The sequence below is a fragment of the Myodes glareolus genome, chromosome 2, assembly GCF_982192425.1.
Source record: "Myodes glareolus chromosome 2, mMyoGla1.1, whole genome shotgun sequence".
NCBI classification, from domain to species: domain Eukaryota; kingdom Metazoa; phylum Chordata; class Mammalia; order Rodentia; family Cricetidae; genus Myodes; species Myodes glareolus.
This window is the reverse complement of record NC_142027.1, coordinates 10964401-10986096: the sequence shown is the minus strand read 5'-3', so window position 1 is coordinate 10986096 and position 21696 is coordinate 10964401. Positions and strand designations below refer to the sequence as shown.

Here is a 21696-nt window from a genome sequence, read left to right as displayed (position 1 = left end):
ACATAAAGCTGCTCATAATTCCGCAAGTACTGAGAATTACAGAGTGTAAGCACACAGCACAACCACGCACTCTGCCGCTGCGGAGTCAGACGAAAACTCCCCTCCGAGGACATGTGTCCAGCGACACGTCACTGCAACTGGCCTTCCTCTGCACACCATATATGAGCCATCTAACTAGGATAAAGTGAAGGGAGACCTCCAAGTCACAAAGATCTGCTGACGGTGTCGGGGTGGGGGGGCAGGGGAGAATACACCTACGCCTCACAGAAAGAACAGAGCTATACGCATGAGGAAAAGCCCTCCATTTATCATGTACATAAGGTTATTAACTTTATGGTTTCAAATGCCAAAACTGTCTAAAAATAACATCTACCCACAAACACCGCAGGGAACATGTCTCAAGACAAGACCTTTATGGGGCTGGGATGTAGCTCAATGGTAGAGTGTTTCCCTAACATTTGTAAGGTCCTGGGTTCAATTCCTAACACCATGGGAAGGGAGTAGGCTGGGGTGTTAGAAGGGGTCTGGGAAGACAATGCCTTTTGCATTTTTCTTGTAAATAGTCTTACCCCTATCAAGAGAGGTTTAATTACATTCCGACATAGGTTCGAAGGAAATTCTGCAGGAACTGCAAAGTGAGACCAGCTTGGAAATCCGCACAGGGCAGCAAACCAGGGAAATGGTTGAGAGACTCCTGTTAAGTCCTGCTCAGGATTAAGAACCAAGGTGAATATTTTTCCAAACTTCATTTGCTTCTACTCACCAGGGCATGAAAAGACGATACAGAAAAGATCCCGAGGCGGCCCATTGCCACTTTCGTCGGCCGGCTTGCAAAAGCTAGCAGCCTTTTGGGGTTTGGCAGCTCCCCGCCCTGGAGGCTGGCTAAATAACAACGGAAACGAAACAGGTCCATCTGGAACTGTTCGAGATTCTGCTCCCAGACAAAGATCTGCAGTAGTGAAAAACCAGGGAGAGAAATGGGAAAAGGTGAAAACAAACATCAGCCAAGAACAGTGCAGATGAGTTTATTATAAAGGTGCTAATTATAATTCTTGAGGGGAAACAACGGGGCCTCTAGGTCTCCAAGGAGGCATGTTTTCTTCTCTGCAAAGATCTGTAACCATGAACGCAGTATCATAAACATAAAGTACACTGTTAGTTATGGGTGCTCTCCTAGCATAGAGTCCACAGGGATTTTGGTGGGGGTGGGGGGCATGTTTGGTATGTCAATTCTGACCGCAAACCTAAGACAGAAGGAATAAAAAAGTAGGGATCTCCAGTACTAAGGAACGCTCATGATAACAAGGAAAGGACATTTACTAAGAAAAGTAAGGCCAATTACAGGCCAAAAACAAATAAACCAAAAGCTTTGGTGAAAGTGGGGAAGTTATTAAAGAAAGGGCTGAGAGTAGCAAGCAGTCCCTTGCTCAACCTAGGCTTGGGGGCAGAAGGCTAGGTACCAGCTCAACAAGGTTGATGGGACAGACTTAACTGACTTCTCAGGGAAGGCCTTACCTTCTCTGAGAAGTGGAGTGGGTGTAGAGTAGGGGGAAGGTGGGGAAACGGGAGTTGAGGAGGGAGGGAGAACTGGAATAGATAGATAGATAGATAGATAGACAGACAGACAGACAAACAGATGAAAGATAGATAAATAGATAGATAGATAAACAGACATGATAGATTATAGATAGATGATAAGTAGATAGATAGACAGATGAAAGATAAATAGATAGATTAAACAGACATGATAGATTATAGATAGATGATAAGTAGATAGATAGAGAGAGAGAGAGAGAGAGAGAGAGAGAGAGAGAGATAGTAGAGAGATAGATGTAAGGCCAACTACAGGTTAAAATCAAATAAACCAAAAGCTTTGGTGAAGTGGGGTGCGATTAAATAAGGGTTGAAAGTAGTAAACTGTCAATGGTGGAGATCCCAGAGCTAGTGTCCACACATATACTTGTCACTCAAAGTGGCAAAATAGCTCTGGCTACTAATGTGGCATTCACATAAGACCACAGAGACCATGTATGTTCAAGAAAAATGCTCTGGTACTAAGTGGAAGCTCATGGGACTAGAGAGATGGCCCAGCAATTAAGAGCATTGCTGCTCTTATAGAGGACAAGATTTCTGTTCCCAGCAACCACAGAGCATCTTATGACTGACTACGACTTCATTTCTAGTGGTTCTGATGCCCTCTTCTGACTTCTGTGGGCACCAAGAATGCATGAGGTGGCACCTATACACATAAAATTAAATCCTTAAAAAGGACAAAGTGAAAGCTGAGAGAGAGGCCACTGGTGACATCTCCCTTTTTAATCTTGATCAAAATGAGTGTGAAGACACAAGTTCATGACGTGATGTGGGATTCCCCTCTGTATGCTGTGAATATGTTTTATTACCAATGGTTAATGAAGAAGCTGCTTTGGGGTATGGCAGTGCAGAATAGAGCAAGGTGGGAATTCCAAGCAGACATAGAGGAGAAAAGAAGACGGAGTCAGGGAGATGCCATGTAGTTGCAGAAGGAGACAGAGGCCCTGGAACCTTACTAGTAAACCACGAACCTCGTGGTAAAATATAAAATAATAGGAAGGGGTTAATTTGAGATGTAAGAGCTAGCTAGAAAAATGCTTAAGCTATTGGCCAAGCAGTGTTGTAATTAATGTAGTTTCGTGTGGTTATTTTGGGTCTGGGTGGCCAGGAACGAACAAGCAGCCTCCACCTACAATGGCAGCACTGTTCAAAGCAGCCAAGAAGCTGCAGATAGCTCAAATGCCCACCAAAGAAGAAATGGACAACAATGCTGCATAGGCACAATGGAATTAGGAGAGGCCCCCAAAGAGGCAGACACTGATGGGTGCAATACAAGCCAAACTCCAAAACGCTATGCAAAGTGAAGAAGGCAGGCACAAGGGTCAAACTAAGCAATCGCATTCATATGGAATATCTCAAAGGGACAAACCATTCAAAACAAACCCAGGGACAGAGAGGAGCAAAGGGTTCCTCTTAGAAGTAGATGGAGAAAGTGGCCACCTAATATTGCAAATGTTTTGACTGCTGCTAAATTCTTGTTCCCTTTACATGGTTTTGTTATGTGAATTTGCCTGAATTTAAAAACTACAGTGACCAAGACCATAGAGCACAGAGCAAAGGGGCCCCGTGTGCCCTGTGGCTATAGTGACAGTGCACACACTGCTTTATTGCCATTATTTCTTAAACACCATAGTACAATTATTTTGATAATATTTATATCTATTGGGTATCATACATGACCTAGGAATGAATTAAAATACATGAGAGGATGGTGTAGGTTATGATCACATACTATGTGTCCATTTTATGTCAGGGACTGGGGCAAGCCCAGATTTGGGTTGCTGCAGGGGTCCTGAAACCAGCTCACAATGGGTAGTGAGGGACAGCTGAGTGGACTTTAAAAACCACCTGTCGCTTTTTAAAATTTAGGATTCTAAGTCTGTTGAGGAATCAGGAACAAATTCTCCTCATAGCTTCCCTCCATGGTAGATGGGGAAGGAAAGCACAGATATTTCAAATACACAGATCCACCTAGAATCACAAGAATTGGTGGGAGCTGGAGGGCTCCCCTCTCTGATTTCTGCCTTTCATTCAATACCATATTGTTCCCTTTAACTCATAACAATCAACTCTGAACAAAGGGCGAGGAAAACTGGCAGTCACCATAGACAGTTTAACAGTCTGGGTGACAGGCTGCTGCTGCCATGGTGAGGGAAGATCTTTAGAGATTCTGAGACAGCAAAAAAAAAAAAAAAAAGTGAAGACCTAAGGAGTCTGCCGGTTCCACACACAAAGGGACAGTCACCTGGTCCAGGATGGTCTTCTTCTTCTTCGCATCAGTGACGGAGGACAGCTGCATCTCGCCCATCTTCTTCATCTTCTCATCCATGTCCACCTTCTGCTCCAGCTTCCTGATTTCCGACTTGAGGAGGCGGAGTGTGTCCTCCTTGTGGTGGTGCCTCGCCACAGCGGCTGCGCAGGCAGAGTGGATGGCGGTGATCCAGTTCTCCAGCTCCGTCTGGCTGGTGGTCTGCAAGAGGAGGGTGTGGGGAGAAAGAGCCACTTCTTAGAAGATGACAGAAACTAACCATGTGTGTGCGGGGAAGCACTGTCTCTGAGGCAAGGTGTCAGGTCTACACACACACACACACACACACACACACACACACACACACACACGACTACCTCGACTTATCCCTTATAGAAATCCACAAAAGAAGGCCAGTCCCACCTCCAACCCCTCAAGTGGCACCCTCGAAGAAGCCACATGTTACACAATGCACCTAAAATTCTCTTGCTTAAATGATATCTCTAAAAAAACGTCTCCCAGTTTTAAGCAGCTATATCAAAACTGGGGTTAGGGAAGAGTTGAAGGCAACCAGGATCAATACTGCCTTAGGGAACTCCAGGAACACATCCACGAGCAGCAACAACCCAGCAGCCAGCGCAAACTCCCAACAGTTTAAGAAGAGCGCTAAGATGGTGTTATGTGACACACACCACAGGACAGGGGACCTCCGAACGGACGTAGTGGAAGACAAAGACGCTCTGAAAGGCAAAAGTGGTGAAGTTTGTGGGCAAAAACTCACGCAAAATTATACGCAAAATCATTAAAGAGTCGTAGGATCTGCACAAGCTCAAGTCAGACCAAATCCCAGCACAGAGGAGGAGGTGAACACAAGCCCCATTGCTGGCTGAGGAGTTACTGTCACTTGATTGCTATTGGGAGTGGGGGAGTCGGTATGCTTTATTGGTGTGAACCCTGGTTTATCAATCAGTCATAATCCAGGGCAGGCAGGCTCCACACCAAGGAATGGTTTCCAACACAAACTGGGTTAAAAGATCAAGAGAGCCTGGCAATGGTGGCACACACCTTTAATCGTAGCACTTGGTACACAGTGACAGGCAGATCTCAGTGAGTTCAAGGCTAGCCTAGTCTACAGAGTGGATTCTACAGAGGACAGCCATGGTTACACAGAGAAACCCTGTCTTGAAAAACCAAATAGACAAACGAATAAATATTGAGAGAGACAAGAAGATAGGACAGGGGGCACACAGACTAAAAATCAGAGGGGAGAGGGTGGGGAAGAGGAAATATAATCAAAATAGGTTATATAAAATTCTCAAGAAATTAATAAAAACACTATTTTCTTAAACTAGAAGGTCAAGCAGGAAATATCTGTAAATATGGAGATGCTGGACTTTTCTAGTTATCCCATGAACCCAAAGAATTCATATAACTTTTCTATTCATATAGACTTTCCTATGTATTCCCATAAGCCCAAAGAATTCAGGATAAGAAAAGATGTTAGCTTAGCCAAAGAAATGTTTGGCTTAGACGTTTCTTAGTAACACAAAGGTGGCTGCTGTCATCATGTTTTTCTTCTGGGGCACTAATCTCTATTTTTACCTCACTAGTGGGTTGTCTTACAAACAAAATTCTTTTAACAGCATCCCCAGCATTTTATTCCTTGCTAGCTAAGAATGAAAATTCTAGCAATCATTCTAATCTGAGAGTTTTGCATTCATCCAAAGATATGGCATCTAACATTAAAAAATGTTATCTTGCAAGAAAACTAGCTTACAAACCTAAAAGACCTGATAGTTGTTATATTTATAAAAAGAAAGGCATTGCCAGTGGATGAAGATTGCAATCACCTAGACATGCTTATAACGGAACAGAAGCAGCGACTAGCAAGCAAATGGGGTTGACTTGTGTGGACTAAGTAGGGGAAGATGCGGTAAGAACATTAAGGTCACAGATAAACTCAGAGGGTGTAAAGACTGGTAATCTTCCTCCCAGCATTCAGTTCTGTCTTCCCTGTCTACGTAAGTTCTGCCCTGTCAACAGGCTAAGGCAGTTTATTAATTAACCAAGAAAAGCAACACACAGACAAAAGGACCTCCCACACCACATATCCACTCTTGAAGCTGTCCCTTTCAAGGCCTCATTTCACACCCTTCCCCTTAAAAAACATAGAGTTCAAGCTCCTCCCACAAAGAGACCACCAAGGCCACTGCCAGGATGCAGTGGTGTCTGACCCCTGGAACTTTGTAGGCTGGGCTATTTTTCCTGATTTTCACTTTTTAAAAATATTTATTTATTTATTATGTATACAATATTCTGTCTGTGTGTCTGCCTGCAGGCCAGAAGAGGGCATCAGATCTCATTTCAGATGGTTGTGAGCCACCATGTGGTAGCTGGGAATTGAACTCAGGACCTTTGGAAGAGCAGGCAATGCTCTTAACCGCTGAGCCATCTCTCTAGCCCATGATTTTCACTTTTTCTGATTTGTACTTGTTTACCCGAGTTTTAGAGAGAGTTCTGGACAGTCTAGGTGGTCCAAATTCTTAATCTTTCATTCTCAGCCTTCTGGGTGGGAACCACCAAGCCTGGTTATATATTTACTTTTGTTAGAAAAAGAATCAGCTTACATGGAAAAATAATAATAAGGATTATTTTCTGAGAAAAAAAAACAGTAATCCCATGTTGGCGAATGTTTAGAGCAACTTGAAGTCCTATGAACTGCTTCTGTCTGCTCAAAGTGGGGATAAATGCTTCAGAATGCAGTTAAGTACAACTGACTGAAGCTGAGCATATGAATGTCTTGGGGCCCACTAAATGAACTCATGGTACAGAACTAAATATATTCATAAATATATTCATGTATTCAGCAAAATTAATGTACCAGAACACATGCACACACTGAAGTGTTTATTTATTTTTATTTTATACATGTGTTTTACCTGTATGTATGTCTGTGCCCCGAACGTGTGTAGTCCTGAAGGAGGCCAGCAGAGAGTATCGGACCCTCTAGGAAGAGTGGTATAGAGCAGGGAATCATTTGTGTTTCCCTCCCATGAGGAGCTCAGCCCAACTCAGCCAAGAGCAAGGTTGTCCCTTCTAATGTCAGAGAGGCTATGACCATCTCTTTCAAGAAGTGGGAATGAAGGAGACAGGGTTGTAGATTAATGGTGCTTACCCAGCATGCCCATGGCTCTGTGTTTGATTCATAGCACATAAACAGAGTTGATGTCAATTGAAGCTAAATGTGGTAGTTTGTAATTGCCCCATAATCTCATAGGGAGTGGCACTATTAGGAGGTGTGGCTTTGTTGGAGGAAGTGTGTCCCTGTGGGGACAGGCTTTGAGGCTTCTATGCTTAGGATACCATCCAGTATCTTGGTTCATCCCTGTTGCCTGTAAGATGTAGGACTCCCACCTACTTCTCCAGAAGTAGTCTTCTCAGACTGCACGTCTGCCTGCATGCTGCCATGCTCCCTGCCACGGTGATAATGAACTGAACCTCTGAAATTGTAAGCGAGCCACCCCAATTAAATGTTTTCCTTTATAAGAGTTGTCGTGGTGATGATGTCTCTTCACAGCAATAGAAACCCTGACTAGGACACTAAACTAAACATCATCAGTCTTGAAGTTCTTCTAAAGGCCCACAGACAGTGACTGCCTCCACGGGCCAAGGTGCAGCAGGGGCCAATGGAGAGTTGCCTGCTAGGTTCAGAATTCTACTGTGGCCTGAAGAGAAACTGTTCCGGAGGCAGACAAAAGCGACATGGTGCAGCAATGTGAAGTGTGTCCACTGCTATTCAACTGGGCACCTACATACACTGGTTAAGATGGAGCAATTCTATGTGTATTATATGATAATAAAAAGAAAAGAATAATCTGGAAATGAAATGGGCACAGCTGGTAAAGTGTGTGCACACAAGCATGGAGGTCTGAGTGTGAGCCCCGGCACCCATTTAAAAAGCTGAGTGTGGACATGCTGCACTGTAATCCCCGTGCTGAGAGATGAACGCAGGAGAAATCAAGACTTGATGGCTGGTCTAGCCTAGTCTAATCAGAAAACTCTGGGACAATCAATGAAAGATCCTGTGAGAAAGAGAGGGGAGGAAGGGAGGAAGGGAGGGAGGGAGGGAGGGAGAAAGGGAGGGAGGGAGGGAAGGAGGAAGGGAAGGAGGGAAGAAAAAAGAGAAAGGAAATGAAGGAAGGAAGGAAGGAAGGAAGGAAGGAAGGAAGGAAGGAAGGAAGGAAGGAAGGAAGATTGCCCCTGATCTTAAACACACATCTAAGCACTGGCATATAAATAAATAGGTGGGTGGATGGATGGACGGATGGATGGATAAATTACAGTCAAAAAAAGAGGGAAATGTCAGTCCTCCAGAGCCAGAGAAACATGTGGTGACAGGTCTATGAAAAACACAGCCATCAGCCCCTTAACCACTAAGCATGTCTCAGCCATCTATCTCTAAAACCCTGGCAGTGGCTGAAGGCGTTTCCATTAGTGAAAATGTTTGCTCCTGCTGTCCCGCCTAAATAAAACAGCGGTCCCTGCCATCCTCCATCACCAAACCAAGTCCATTTCTGAGCACAATGATTCACTAAGAGAGCTCTGTGCAAAGCTGGCCCTTTGGCAGCAGCAAGAGGGAGCCCTGTGCTGAGGAGGGTGGGAAACTGTGTGCTCCCTGCTCTCAGCAGCTACTTCTGTGAGGCAAAGTCTTCAAACATTCCGTCAGTTCCCAGGCTCCAGAGTTCTGGCGTAATCTCAGCCAACTGTTAACTTAATGCAGTGGGGTCCACGAAGGTCTCTCCACAGACTAAATTCTGACACTTAGAAAAGCTGCTGAACCCATTAACCTTGTATCACCTCTTCACAGCAGGCAAGTGTAGTCAGGGACATAATCTAAGAAAGTGTTCAATGCCAGAGCCCAGTGGCCACAAAGACAGAAGAAGGAGAGACCACCCATACACACCCGTACACCCTGGCCCACCCTCACCACTCATCCCCTCCAACCACACATGGCAGTGGACAGGTAGAGAGAATAGTCTTGTGATTCTTTCTCTGCCTTCTGGGAATGTTATAAATACTCTTGTGAAGTTCAGTGAGCGGGCAGGGGAAGAGAAGCTCTTGCCAACAGATAATCAGAAAGAAAAAAAAAGAAAAGAAAGAAAAAGAAAAATGTATTTGCATAAGAGCCCCTCTGTGTGCAGAGATGTGATGAGGCTTGGGGCTTCATTATGTATTTAAATAGATCTAGCTTCAATTACCCACCGCATGGAGGACCCTTGGTGATTTCAGATAATCAATGGTTTACGTGAGTGGCAGGAAAGGGAGCCTCATTTTACACTGAAGAAATCCTAGAGAAGAAATGCCAGGCCTGAGGAACTAAAATTTGGGGTAAGCTGTGTTGAGAGATGCATAGAAAAATTCTACAAAACCTTAAACTTCTTTTTTAATTTTAAGAGAACAAAAAGGGAAGGAATGGAAGTGTCCATCTTTTAAGAGGCTAGATGAGAGTCTTGTGCGAATTCTTCAAAGGTCTGTTTCTCTTAGTTATAGTCATCATATCTAAGAGTTTTGTTAATACAAACCTTAAATAAGTATACATTTTTAATATTGGTAAAGGGGTCTTAACATGGAGACTCTCCTCCACTGCTGTGGGATACCGCTCTTGTACACTGTGAAGATTTGTCACTCATATTGGTTTAATAAAACACTGATTGGCCAGTAGCCAGGCAGGAAGTATAGGCGCGGGGGGTGGGGGGACCAGACTAGGAGAATTCTAAGAAGACGAAAGGCAGAGAATCAGTTACCAGTCAGACAAAGAAGAAGCAAGATGAGAATGCTGCACTGAGAAAAGGCACCAAACTACATAGCTAAACATAGACAAGAATTAAGGGTGAATTTAAGAGCAAGTTAGTAATAAGCCTGAGCAATAGGCCAAACAGTTTATAATTAATATATAGGCCTCTGTGTGTTTATTTGGGACTGACTGGCTGCAGAACCAAGCAGGGCAGAAACTTCCTTCTACACTCCCCCACTGAAGGAGGTCAGACAACTATACACACACACACACACACACACACACACACACACACACACACACTCTTCCTGTCCCCAACTGAAGGTCATTTTTATATAGGGGGAGTTGAGTACAGGAAGTTAGGCACCAGAGAAGCAAGAGCTGCTGGCTACAAACAAGGAAGTGACTGATACCAGCCCCGTGAATGCAAAACTCTGGACAGGGCACTGGCTGAGTTGAGCAGATCCCTGAGAAAATGTCTACAAAAACTGTCCACTGAGATCCTTCCACAGAAGGCCACGGGTGTCTGACCAGGCTGTGAGAGTATCAGACCACATGCAGGTGACGGCCAGGCAGACTGAGGTGTCTCGTGATTGAGTATGAGCAGAGCAGGTATGGGAAAGTCAGAGAGCATAGAAATAAGAAATAGGCTCTGCAGCTTCCCTTAGACTCACAGTGTCCTCAGAAGAGCCAGAGAATCACAAACTGGAAGTCAACACCAGGTGCCTGTCACAGCGAAAGAGGAGCAAGGAGGTGAAAAGAGAGGAGAAGGGAGGGAGGTGTACTGTCCTTGTCAGAAGCCCACACCACTGAAACCGGCTTGTGGCAGACTTAAATACACCCCTTCTCCTTCGTGAGGAGTTTGTGTTGGGTCTTTTTCGTGGCAATGAGAAGCTGAGGGCTAATAGTCTGCACTGCACTTTTAGTAGGGGAACCTCTGGCACATTGACAGAAGGGTGTGCCATGCCACTGACTTCCGGTCCTACATATCACTTTCCACTGTAACACCAAACCCTCCATCAAGGGAAATGGGGTTCTGCCCTGACCTACACCTCAGGAGGCCCCAAACCTTAAAGTGTTTCTCTTGAGGGTCTTAGTGTCCTTGCTATGGCTTGACCATGTATGGCTCCCTGCAAAGCCTCATGCTGAAACTGGCCTCCAAAGTATCTGTGTCTAGTGGAGGCACCTGGGTCAGCACCCTAGCCTTCCTGAATGCAGCAATGAGTTAATTTCTGCGCTTCTGGAACTAGATTCCTTAACACAAGAGCAGGAGGCCAAATAACGGGTACACACACTCTTGCTCGCCCCTTTCTGTTCGCATCCAGGTGGTTCCCTTCCGCTGCCTAGCAGGAGCTGACGCTGAATGCACCACCACCAAAAACACTCCACGGTGCAGCCTTAAGAGCAGGGATAGGATCCACAGTGTGGGGAAAACGGCTTCATTACAGACCAGGTCAACTCATGAATTACCAAAGAAAAGAAGGACTTGAGATGGAGCTTGTCCTACCTATAGAACCAAGGACGGGGCAGAAGGCTCCATCATGATATCAATAAACTCATTTCATGGGCAAACCCCACAAAGATAATGTTTAAAAAGAAATTAAAGTTCTGTGTTTGGGTTTAGGGGGAGAGACTACCAAAATAAATGGGAATGTGTTTACAGGGTAAGAGTTGATGCTGTGTGTGTGTGGGGGGGGGGGGGGGGTCTAAGGCACCACAGAAGGAGTTGATAGTATGATTTAAAGACAGAAAGATGTGGGAGAAGAAAACAGGTGCAGGGTGCCCAGGGTCGACCGCATGACGACAGGAGACACAAGCCCGACCAAATCTACAAATAACAGGGGAAATGGCTCAAGAGCCTTGAACAGATAGCCCAAAGATGTAGCATAAATAATAAAAACCCAGAGACAGATATTTGGGTTCACGCTGAAGATCAGAAAAACAAAGCAGTCAGGCCACCAGAGAAATCTCACCTCTACCAAGGCTGGGAGACTGCAGGCTGAGCCCTGAGCCTCTGTCTCCACCCCCGTCTTATATTCCCCTTAAGTGCTGGGATTAAAGGCCTGTTACCCTCTAGGACTGGGATTAAAGGTGTGAGCCACCACCACCTGGATCTGATTCTGCATTGATCTTGTGTAGCCCAGGGTGGCTTTGAACTCACAGTGGTCCATCTGCCTGTCTCCCAAATACTGGGATTAAAGGTGTGTGACACCACTGCCTGTCCTCTAGTGGCTTAGTTTTACCCTCTGATCTTCGGGCAAGATTTATTAAAACAATAATGAAGTATACCAAGAGGAGAAGTGGACCTTCAGTCATGATGCCCAGAGGGAGGAAATCTATGATCGATCTATGCAAGTACCAGGATGCTAAAGCTCCCCTAGGGTGTTTCCCGGAGTCTACACACGGCATTCTCCCCAGCCTGTCACTCCAGTCCTGGGCATTTGTCCATGATCTTCATGACCCTTCTTAAAGTCTGACATCTGGAAGTAGAATCCCCATGGACTGGGAAAACTCAAAACCATGTTCAGCTTCTGTAGTATAATGGTTAGGAAGAGCACCGAGAACTTCCCTCTTTCTGCTTCTTCCTAGAATCCAAATGCTGAGGATGGTGACTCTGAGCAGGCTAATCAGCCATTTAATCTGTGACTCCAGAGAAGGGTGCTGATGTTGATTGTCAAGCCTCCTTTTCATACACACCAAGTCCTATTTCTTTTTATGAGGTTTTAAAAACATGCACAAAATAGTCTAGTAAAAACTGTCTTCAAAAGGGGAGAAAAAAACACCAAGAGAAGGCAATCTTCTGCCCAAGTCAATCCTTCTGTCCTTCCTTTATATATGCAACCACAGACAACTTCCTACTCTCTCTCTTGTCCTGTCTGGTGACTGTGTTCCCTAAGCATTTGGGACAGGAATTCGAAACCCATGTTGGGCTGTCTCCTGCAAGTGGCTGAGCTGTGTCTGCAGCTGTGGCATCCTCTAGGCAAGAATGAGTGAGCAGGAGGACACTGGACTCTGTGAGTGGCTAGTGCCGTCCCTGACACCGGGAAGGAGGAAAGAGTTCTAACTCAAAGAGTTCGAGGAAGGAGCTACAGTCACACTCTGCAGACAGCATACAACGTCTTCTATAACAGCTGCTCCAACCTCCCCCCTCACTCCCGCCCCCACTCTGCACACAAAACCCCTTTTCTACTTCTGTGGGGAACACAGATCTCTTTTCCAGCGCAAATGTGTGGGTATCTGGGCAACGGGGAGGAATCGGCAGCGTACAGGCTCTGAAAATAGTGAGCGCTGAATTGAGCCCTGGGGCTGAAATAACCTACAAATTATTTCCATAATCACGGCTGATCTCCCTTGCTTTAACCTCACCCCTGCACACACAGGTTTCTTTCAAAGTCGGCCCCTCTGGAGTTATGTGGATTACAATAAGTAGATGGCAGAAAAATGCCTTCATGGATCCCAAACAACAGTAATTTCCTCTGAAAAGGTTCATTTTGTCCTTTATCCCACATAAGTAGCATAAAAATTCCCCATAACCAGATGACAGAGGTTTCCATGAATACGGTCTTATGTTGCTACAAAAAGCGTTTGATAGAATGTGACCTCTTGGGCAGACTTCACTAGCAGTTCTATGGCCACATAAGTCCTTTCAGCAGGAACTGGTACCAGGGGTGTGTAAGAAAAACAACTACAGGCCTTCCTATGGATCAGATTATCATCTGACGTGTGTGGTGAGGGAGAATGAGCCAACCCCGGCTGCTGCTGACAGACGTTCCCAGGGAGTGGCTTACCTGCTAAGGCCAGAAAAGGACGGTTACTTTACTGTCTCTGCGGCTTCTGGCCCAAACCCTTCCTAGGGTGAGCGGTCACACTGGTGGAACAAATGGCGTCCACTCACACAACAGGAGGGTGTGAGAAAAGGGGCGTGGGCGAGCGCAACCCCCTACTCACCGACTGTGGGCCTGGTGGCTGCCCTGCTCTGTAAGCATCAGCATCACAAGCAGGGTGAACACTCCAGTCAGTAAATGAAAACTCCCACTGCGTGCCCCATGCTGGGAAGCAGTCTTGGGACAGTGGCAGACACGGGTAACACAAAGGACACCATTTCTAACGGAGCAAATGTAACAGTAACAGTAAAGTTTGACTGCTGTGTCCCTTTTTCAAGTGTGGGTGGCAGTGCTGGAGACCAAATAGGACCTCTTGCACACTTATGCAAATGGTCTCCCAACTGAGACTCTTGCACACTTATGCAAATGGTCTCCCAACTGAGACTCTCGCACACTTATGCAAATGGTCTCCCAACTGAGACTCTTGCACACTTATGCAAATGGTCTCCCAACTGAGACTCATCCCCAGACACTTGACTATGGATTTAGAAAATACTTCCTTGCTTCCACGCTAACATTGCTTTTGATAGTGAAGGTTTTGAATTTGCTCAGTTGTAAGATAAACAGAGAGCACCAATCAAGAAACTGATTTTCTTCTTTAAAGAATCTCGTATAAGAGGCTGGGCAGGTGGCTCAGAGGTTAAGAGTGCTTGTGGCTTGGTGTGATTTGAATGAGAATGCCCACAAAAGGCTTATATCTACATGATCAGTCCCCAGTTAATGAACATTTGGAAAGGATTAGGAGGTGTGTCACTGGGGGGTGGGCTCTGAGGTTTCAAAAGTCCAAGTCAGGCCCCTTTCTCTCCCTGCTGCCTATGGATCAGGATATAAAGTGCTCCCGCGCTCCCCCCCCCCACACACACGTGCACACACATACAAACACAAACACAAATCTATACATACAAGAGACACAATAAATTTCAGGCAGCATAAACTCAATAACTGACACCAAATCACATTATAAGCTACACGAAAACAAAAGACAAGTAATTCATCACAAAAACTCATCACAGTTATAAGAATGACTTATAATGGGCTTCTCTTGGAAGCTATGGAGGCAACAGGACAGCATTTTCAATGCATTCATTCAATGGCACAGGCCTGGCAAGCAAGAATATTATACCCAGAAAAACTATCCTTCACCAATGGAGGACTGGCAAGATGGTTTTGGAAGTAAAGGCACTTGCCACCAAGCCTGAAAATCTGAGCTTGATCCCCAGAACCCCCATGGTGGGAGGGGAGAACTGACTTCGGCAAGCTGTCCTCTGACTTCTGCGCTGTTCTCCCAATCCCACACACAAAGAGGTAAATGCAGAACTAACTTGTCACTACTCCTGCACACGATTCCCCTTCACCAACCTGCAACCTTCCTCATAAACAAACAAAGGATAAAGCAGGTGACCCTCAGGTAAACAAACGTGTTGGCTGGGAATGTAAGAGGCAGCTTCGTTCTATTTATAAGTGGGCTGGTGGGCGCATGTGGGTGTCAGGTAGCTATGCAGAGCTTAAACCTCCCATATCTTGCTCTAGTTAGTGACTGCACATTTACTTCACCGCTCACTGAATGTTGCATTTGCATTCTGCACACTCAGCTTTCTCTGTGGCCTTCATCACATTAATGGAATACATGAGGGGAACCATTCTCAGTAAAAGCACAGACAGTTCACACAAGCTCAAAGGGTTCACTATAAAAGGAAATGTTAACCTTGAAGCTGAGAAGTATTTTTGTGGAATAGTTAATAGTCAGACTTCAAGAATTTGATAGAAAGTTCTGGTAAGCTGAGGAAGAGAAACTATTTAGGGACAACCAGTCCTTTCTGGGCTGTAATTATTTTACCTTATGATTAATATTAGCAGAGAACATTATGATAGAAATTTTGACAGCTTGAATCACACCTAAATTAAGGAACTCATGATCCTATTCTGAGGGCTGTACAATGCTCCTGAAGCCACACCGAGAAACCCGTCAGCTCACATCCAACACAAGTTTCTCACACCCAAAGCACAATACTCCTTGAGCCTCACATTCAGACTTTGCACGAGGTCTCTCATTTCCACAATTCATGGCAGGTATTTATTCTGTCATTTAGCACTTTGGTCTCTTTCGTGAAAAATCTCAGCATTGTTTTAAAAGGCGAGGACAGGGTACTCGGGCAAGACAGTACCCCCACAAACCTGAAAGAGGAAGGCATCACCCAGGGAGTTGCTGAGGCAGAAGACAAAGTCCTTCTTGGGGTGCTCAGGCACAGCCTGCACAATGCTGTTCTCCACCCAGACAGCGTGCTTGGGGACGCTGTTGTGATCTATCCCAGACCTGCCGTCACTCTCGTAGAAAAAGAGCGTGCAACCTGAGGAAACAGAACGGGGTCTGGGTGAGTATTTAGTGCTTGGCCAATGGTAGATGTCTAAGGGAAACTGACACCAGCCATCAGAAAAGGGCTGAATTAATATTAAAGTGTGTGGGAGCCCAAGGGGTAAAGAAAACAGGGTATTGCTTGCAATCAGGTCCTTGATGGGTCTGTGGAAAAATAAAGATCTTGAGTTACACCTTCCAAATGAACGATGGGATCCTTCCCATATGCGTTCAAGTTCTCAGAGTCCTGCTGTCTTCGTCAGAACATCTGGCTGGAAGCCTTCTTGAGGGCAAGAGTGTTGGCACACTCTGTTGTGGAATAGAAGATTCGTTGAACTATGTAAAGATGTGTTGCTGTTTTACCTTGCCTGCCTAAGGCACCTGATTGGCCTAATAAAAAGCTAAATGGCAATAGCTAGGCAGAGGCGGGATAGATGGGGCTGATGGACAGAGAGAGTAGGTAGGTAGAGGAATCTAGAGAGAAAGAGGGAAATGCCAGGGCCAACCAGTCAGGCAGCCTACAGAGAGACAGACACAGAGGAAGCAGAAAAGTAGGACACAGAGAAGGAAAGAAAAGTCAAAAGCCCCAAGGTAAAATGTAGATGAAGAGAAACAGGTTAAGTTATAAGAGCTAGTAGAAATGAACTTAAGCTAAGGCTGACCATTCATAATTAATAATAGGTCTCCATGTCATGATTTGGTGGTCTGAGAAAACCTGCTACAATACACCTATATCTTAGCTGTTGGGAGCCAGAGGCAGGTGGATCTCTGTCAGTTTGAGGCTAGCCTAGTCTACACAGAGAGTTCCAAGCCAGCCAGAGACCCTGTCTTTGCCCTTAAACAATACAGATTTTGGGGCCTCTAGCCCCGTGATGACTATAAACACAGCTCTATAGCTACCCGTAGGCGGCACTACCAGGAGGTGAAGGCAGACACTTCCCTTGGAGTTTACTCCTACCCACTCTCTGTGATAAGCAGCCAGGAATTCTAAAACATGTTCTGTGGATCTGGACCCTTGGAGAAAACAGTAGTCCTGGATTTAGGGGTTTTCAGAAAAGATGTATTTTTGGCCTCTGATGCAATCTATTTTTTTTTCCTAGAATAAAACTATGCCCTTGTGCTTTCTGAAACAGGAATTGTGTGGGACTTATGGGAAGGACTCAGGGAAGGCAGAGTTTTGGCCCGTCTTTAGCTGGACCATGAAACATTGAGACAGTAGCAACAGAAACACTGCAGAAGTTTGTAAAGCAGCAACTTCACTGCCGGAACTCGAAGCTCACTAAAATAACAAGTCCTTGCTTAGCATATATTCTCAGCAGGTCCACCAGCAGGACAACTGCAGACCTCGTCCACAACCACAACACAAGCTATTCGGTCCATCTCAGTCATCTCCTTGCTGCAAGCAAAAACCAAACCTTACAGGAACTGCAAAGTCCTTGGAAGCACTTGGATGCACTCAGTTACAACAGGAATCTACACAGGAAAACTGGCCACGTGTGGTATGGAAAGATGCAGGGCAATGGAAAGACATTCTCATAGGCACACCGGAAAAGGCACACAGGAAAAGACACACTCTTTCCCCTCTTTGTACCATTTCACACCACCACGTAACAGCTGCTGCCAGCACCATCTCAAGGAAAGCAATTTGGATAATTCACACACCACAGGTGTGTGCACATGCATGCACACGGTTTTTTTTAAGAAGGTTAACCCTTTAAATACACAAACGTGGTGAACTAGAACACAGAGAAAGGTACAAAGAGAGAAACCGCTCCAGAATGCTGTCCTCTGACTGCCACACTTGCACTGGGCCCAAATATATGCACAACAGTTAAAAAAGACAACACTGTATATAATTATAAAGTCTTCTTTATACTTAATTCCTTAAGTATTTGCTATGCTGTTAAATATTATTTGAAAATGCCAATTTGATAGAAGTCTATCATTAACTATAGTTAAAGCATTCACATATTATCCAAAACATACATACATAAATTGAAACATATGCTATCAATACACCTGACTCTATTCTATTCTTTCATAATCCCTGGGATTATGAAGACTTCACAGTCTGAGGAAAATCCAAAGAGGGAGATCACTGGAAGCTCTCATTTCCATGTGCTCACACATTAGAATAAAAACAGAAAGGGGACAACCTACGACTATTACAGTACAAACAATCTGCGGACTTTTAGCACCAAAAGGGGGCACCACATACATGCTAGTACCGGGTTAGGAACAGAGAACAAATCCTGACATGTACCTAGCATAATGTGGACATAGCATGGTCTTTCAAACACCCTTTGACAGACTCTCAACTCTGGGTTAGAATTATCTATTACAGTAGGTGGCTGAAAATGGATTTCATTCATTTTCAATGTGTTTGATTTTTAAGACTAACATGAAGACACAAATAATCCATGAACTGCACACTCTGATAAAAAAAAAAAAGTCAGTGTGTCCTAATCTTCACCTGAACCTGACCTTTAGGTTAGTAGGCTGTGGGTGGTATCAATCCAGAGACGAATTCTACCACTCTTTGAAAAGGGATCTTCTGCCCCCAAGTTCCTGGGTGTGGTTCTCTTCTAATCAATAGCCAGGGGCTCCTAAGAAAACATCAATGACTTTTGAGTGGAAAGAAGGAAGCCCTGAGTCTGTCAACAAAAGAGAGGAACCTGTCAGGATTCAGATGGGAAGGACTTGGTGACTCCTCCCAAGCTGTGTCCCCAGATCTGGGTCACTGGGACAATGTGACAGCTTCCTCCTCTCGTGGGCTCCTGGATGCCCACACTATGGCATCCTGTGTCACTTAATTTTTAAGGAAAAGGCACAAACAAAACAGTCACCTCTGCTATAGCCTAAGTAAAAAGGGTCACCTCATTATTTCTACTCTATACCAAGAAATGCCGTTCTCAAACGCAAAGTAAGAGGAGTCTCACAGGTAAAAATCGTCCCTTCCACATCTCCACACTGAGTCCTAACCCCATACTTCAGATGGGGTCACACTTGGAGATATGGCCTTTAAAGAGGCAGTTAAGGGAGAGGGTGGTAACATGAGTGTCCCTTAATCTCACGACTCATGCCCTATCAGATGGACACTGGACACAGCCATCACGGAAGGGAGAACACATACCAAGACCCAAAGAAGACAGCCACAGCCATATCAAGGCACAAGGCCTCAAAGGAAACCAACCCAGCCAACGCTTCTACTTTAGACTGTCAGATGGGAAACGAGAAAGTCTCTCAGACATCTACTTGAGACCTCTAGTGTGTGGCCCTGTGTTTCCGCAGTCCAAGCATGCCATCTCCAGACTGTACGGTTCTGTAAGCAGGAAGCACCACAGAGAAAGCATCATAGGCAGTTGGGATGTACGTGGTCTTAATGTCAGGCTCTTAAGTGCTCAGTGACAATTACTAATGGGGACGAAGGTGTGTGTTGTATAGCACTTTCCTCTGAGGGGAGAAAATACTGCATCTCTCACGGAAGCGTGTTAAGACCCAGTGTGTTCTCCAGAGGGAATGGAACCTGCCACCCTATGAGGGAGCCTCTGGAAATTCAGCGAGTAAATAACTCAAACGTCCCAGATGCCCCTGAAACTGATTAGATGCACGAGGCCTTTCCTCCCCACCAAACTCACATAAATAGCACACACTTCTGAGACTCTCAGACAAGCAGGGTTGCATGAAAGATGTTGAGTTGCCTAAAGAAATAGAGACTGGCTGTGCTACCTGAAGGGGCCCAGGGCAACTGAGCAACCTGGAAGAGAGCCTCCCTCCCCTGCCTATTAAACTCCCTACAAGCTGAGCAGGAAGAACCAGAGTTCTGGTTTGTGGGACCTTCATGCTGAGTGATCCATCTGTCAAGCAGCCCCTCCCCCAGAGTCAGATAAAGAACCCAACAGACTCCTTGGTTCAAGCTGGGCTTTGGTGATGCCTTGCTTTGGTTTGTTCCCTATTGGGGTCAAGTAATGTTTGTCCGTGTCTCCCAGGGAATAGTCACCCAGCAGGAGTGGTACCAGAGAAACAACAGATCTGTACCTTTGGTGCTGGGGGGAGGGGATTTCTTCTCTAACTCATCCCATCATAGCAGAACAGCAGGCATGACAGGGACCCCTACATGCAACTCCATAGCCCTTCTCCAAATGAAGCTAAGGCAGGTAGTGAGTAAGGAAGGCCAGCAGTGGCTTTCGGAGTGTCCCCACAGGATAAACACCTTGTTGTAGAAGCATGACCCCACACCACATGAACAATAACACTCTAGAGTAACTGAGCAACAAAACAGATGACCTGGGCCTCCAGTGACTTTACAGGAAAGAGTTCCCACCCAAGCTTTAGGGAGTAGTTCTGCCTAGCTTTGCTGTCATCACGGGTGTCTGATGCACAGCAGAATCTACAGCCTAACCAGGTGCATAGGTTCCTATTTCAGCAGGCATCAAAACAAAAACAAACAAACAAAAAAGTCAGCTAGCCCCCAGCAAGGAGGGAGGATACCCATCTCCTGGTTTGTTCAGGGGCAATCTGCACACACTCACTGCTCAGGCAGACACGGAGCAGAGCACTGGGAAGATCCAGGCTTCTACTGTAGGATGTCCCCGCACTGGCCTCAGCTGGTGATCTGACTCTGTGCCACTACCTGATCAGCCCTGGCTTCATTCTGCTGTGTGTTTCCTATCTGATCAACCTGGCCCCACTCCCATCTCAAAGCTAGCTTCTTTTTTGTTTGTTTGTTTGTTTGTTTGTTTGTTTTTCAAGACAGGGTTTCTCTGTAGCTTTGAAGACTGTCCTGGAACTAGCTCTTGTAGACCAGGCTGGCCTTGAACTCACAGAGATCCTCCTGCCTCTGCCTCCCAAGTGCTGGGATTAAAGGCGTGAGCCACCAGCGCTCAGCTTCAAACTCTCAATGTTCTTAAGTAACATTTTCCTCTCTATAACATAGTTCCCAAAAATGAATTACAAAAGTCTCCAGGATAGAGACACATACAGGGCTGAGCAGATGCACACAACCTCTTCAGGAAAGGAGACCAAATGGAACAAATAGCAACAGGTAAGCACTAGTTTCTTTGAGAAGCAAGCAGTGTGGTACCCATCTGTCTGCCATGTGTACAACCAAGAGTACTCCAATATACACAGCTAAACTATAAAATAGTGACTTATTCAGAAACAAATGATGACCTAGACATTCCATCTGCACCAGGCGGAAGCCAGTAAAATTAGTAATATCCTACCACTTTAAAAAAAAAAAAAAAAAGGAGTCCTCAAACCTGGGCCAATTCACTGGACTAAAGCTAAGGATTCTCTCTCTCCAACAGTCACTATGTGAAAAACAAACTTGAAAAACCCAAAACAAAATTTTAGAGGGGAACTCACTTCAAAATCGCACATGGGAACCAGCAGTCTACGAGAATGCGGAACCTGGCTTCTTCCTCTCACTTGTGCTGGTGGCTTTTAAACCTCAACATGCCACAACTTGGAATCGCCTGTAAGAGTCTCAGTTGAGAAACTGTCTTCATCAGGTTGGTCTATGAGCACGTCTCCAGGAGACTGTCTTGATGGCTAACTGGCAGAGAAAAACCCAGCCCACTGTGGGCGGCCCTACTCCCTAGGCAGAGGGTCCTGAACTGTATAGGATAGGGAAACCAGCTGAGAGCAAGCAACAGCAGGCAGAACGGTGCATTCACGCCTCTCTGTTTTTGACTGTGGATACGATGTGACTAGTGGCTTGGGTTCTTGACTTTGACAGGCTGCAACTTGGAACTTTAAGCCAAATAAACTCTCCTTCCCTGTGATGGGAGCATTCTTATCTATCACAGCAACAGAAACGAAA

At 45.4% G+C, this 21696-nt stretch overlaps 1 protein-coding gene across 3 annotated transcripts in view; it reads right to left on the bottom strand.

Annotated features, from left to right (window-relative positions):
- Positions 1 to 21696, bottom strand: part of Tiam1 (TIAM Rac1 associated GEF 1) — a 358095-nt gene that overhangs the window by 88540 nt on the left and 247859 nt on the right. For all 3 annotated transcript variants that reach the window (XM_087899384.1, XM_087899387.1, XM_087899385.1), the window contains 3 exons: positions 15695 to 15867; positions 3839 to 4063; positions 764 to 949 (listed from right to left, as the gene is read on the bottom strand). In XM_087899384.1, coding sequence (XP_087755510.1) covers positions 764 to 949; positions 3839 to 4063; positions 15695 to 15867 — 584 coding nt within the window. The remainder of the gene's footprint in view (positions 1 to 763; positions 950 to 3838; positions 4064 to 15694; positions 15868 to 21696) is intronic.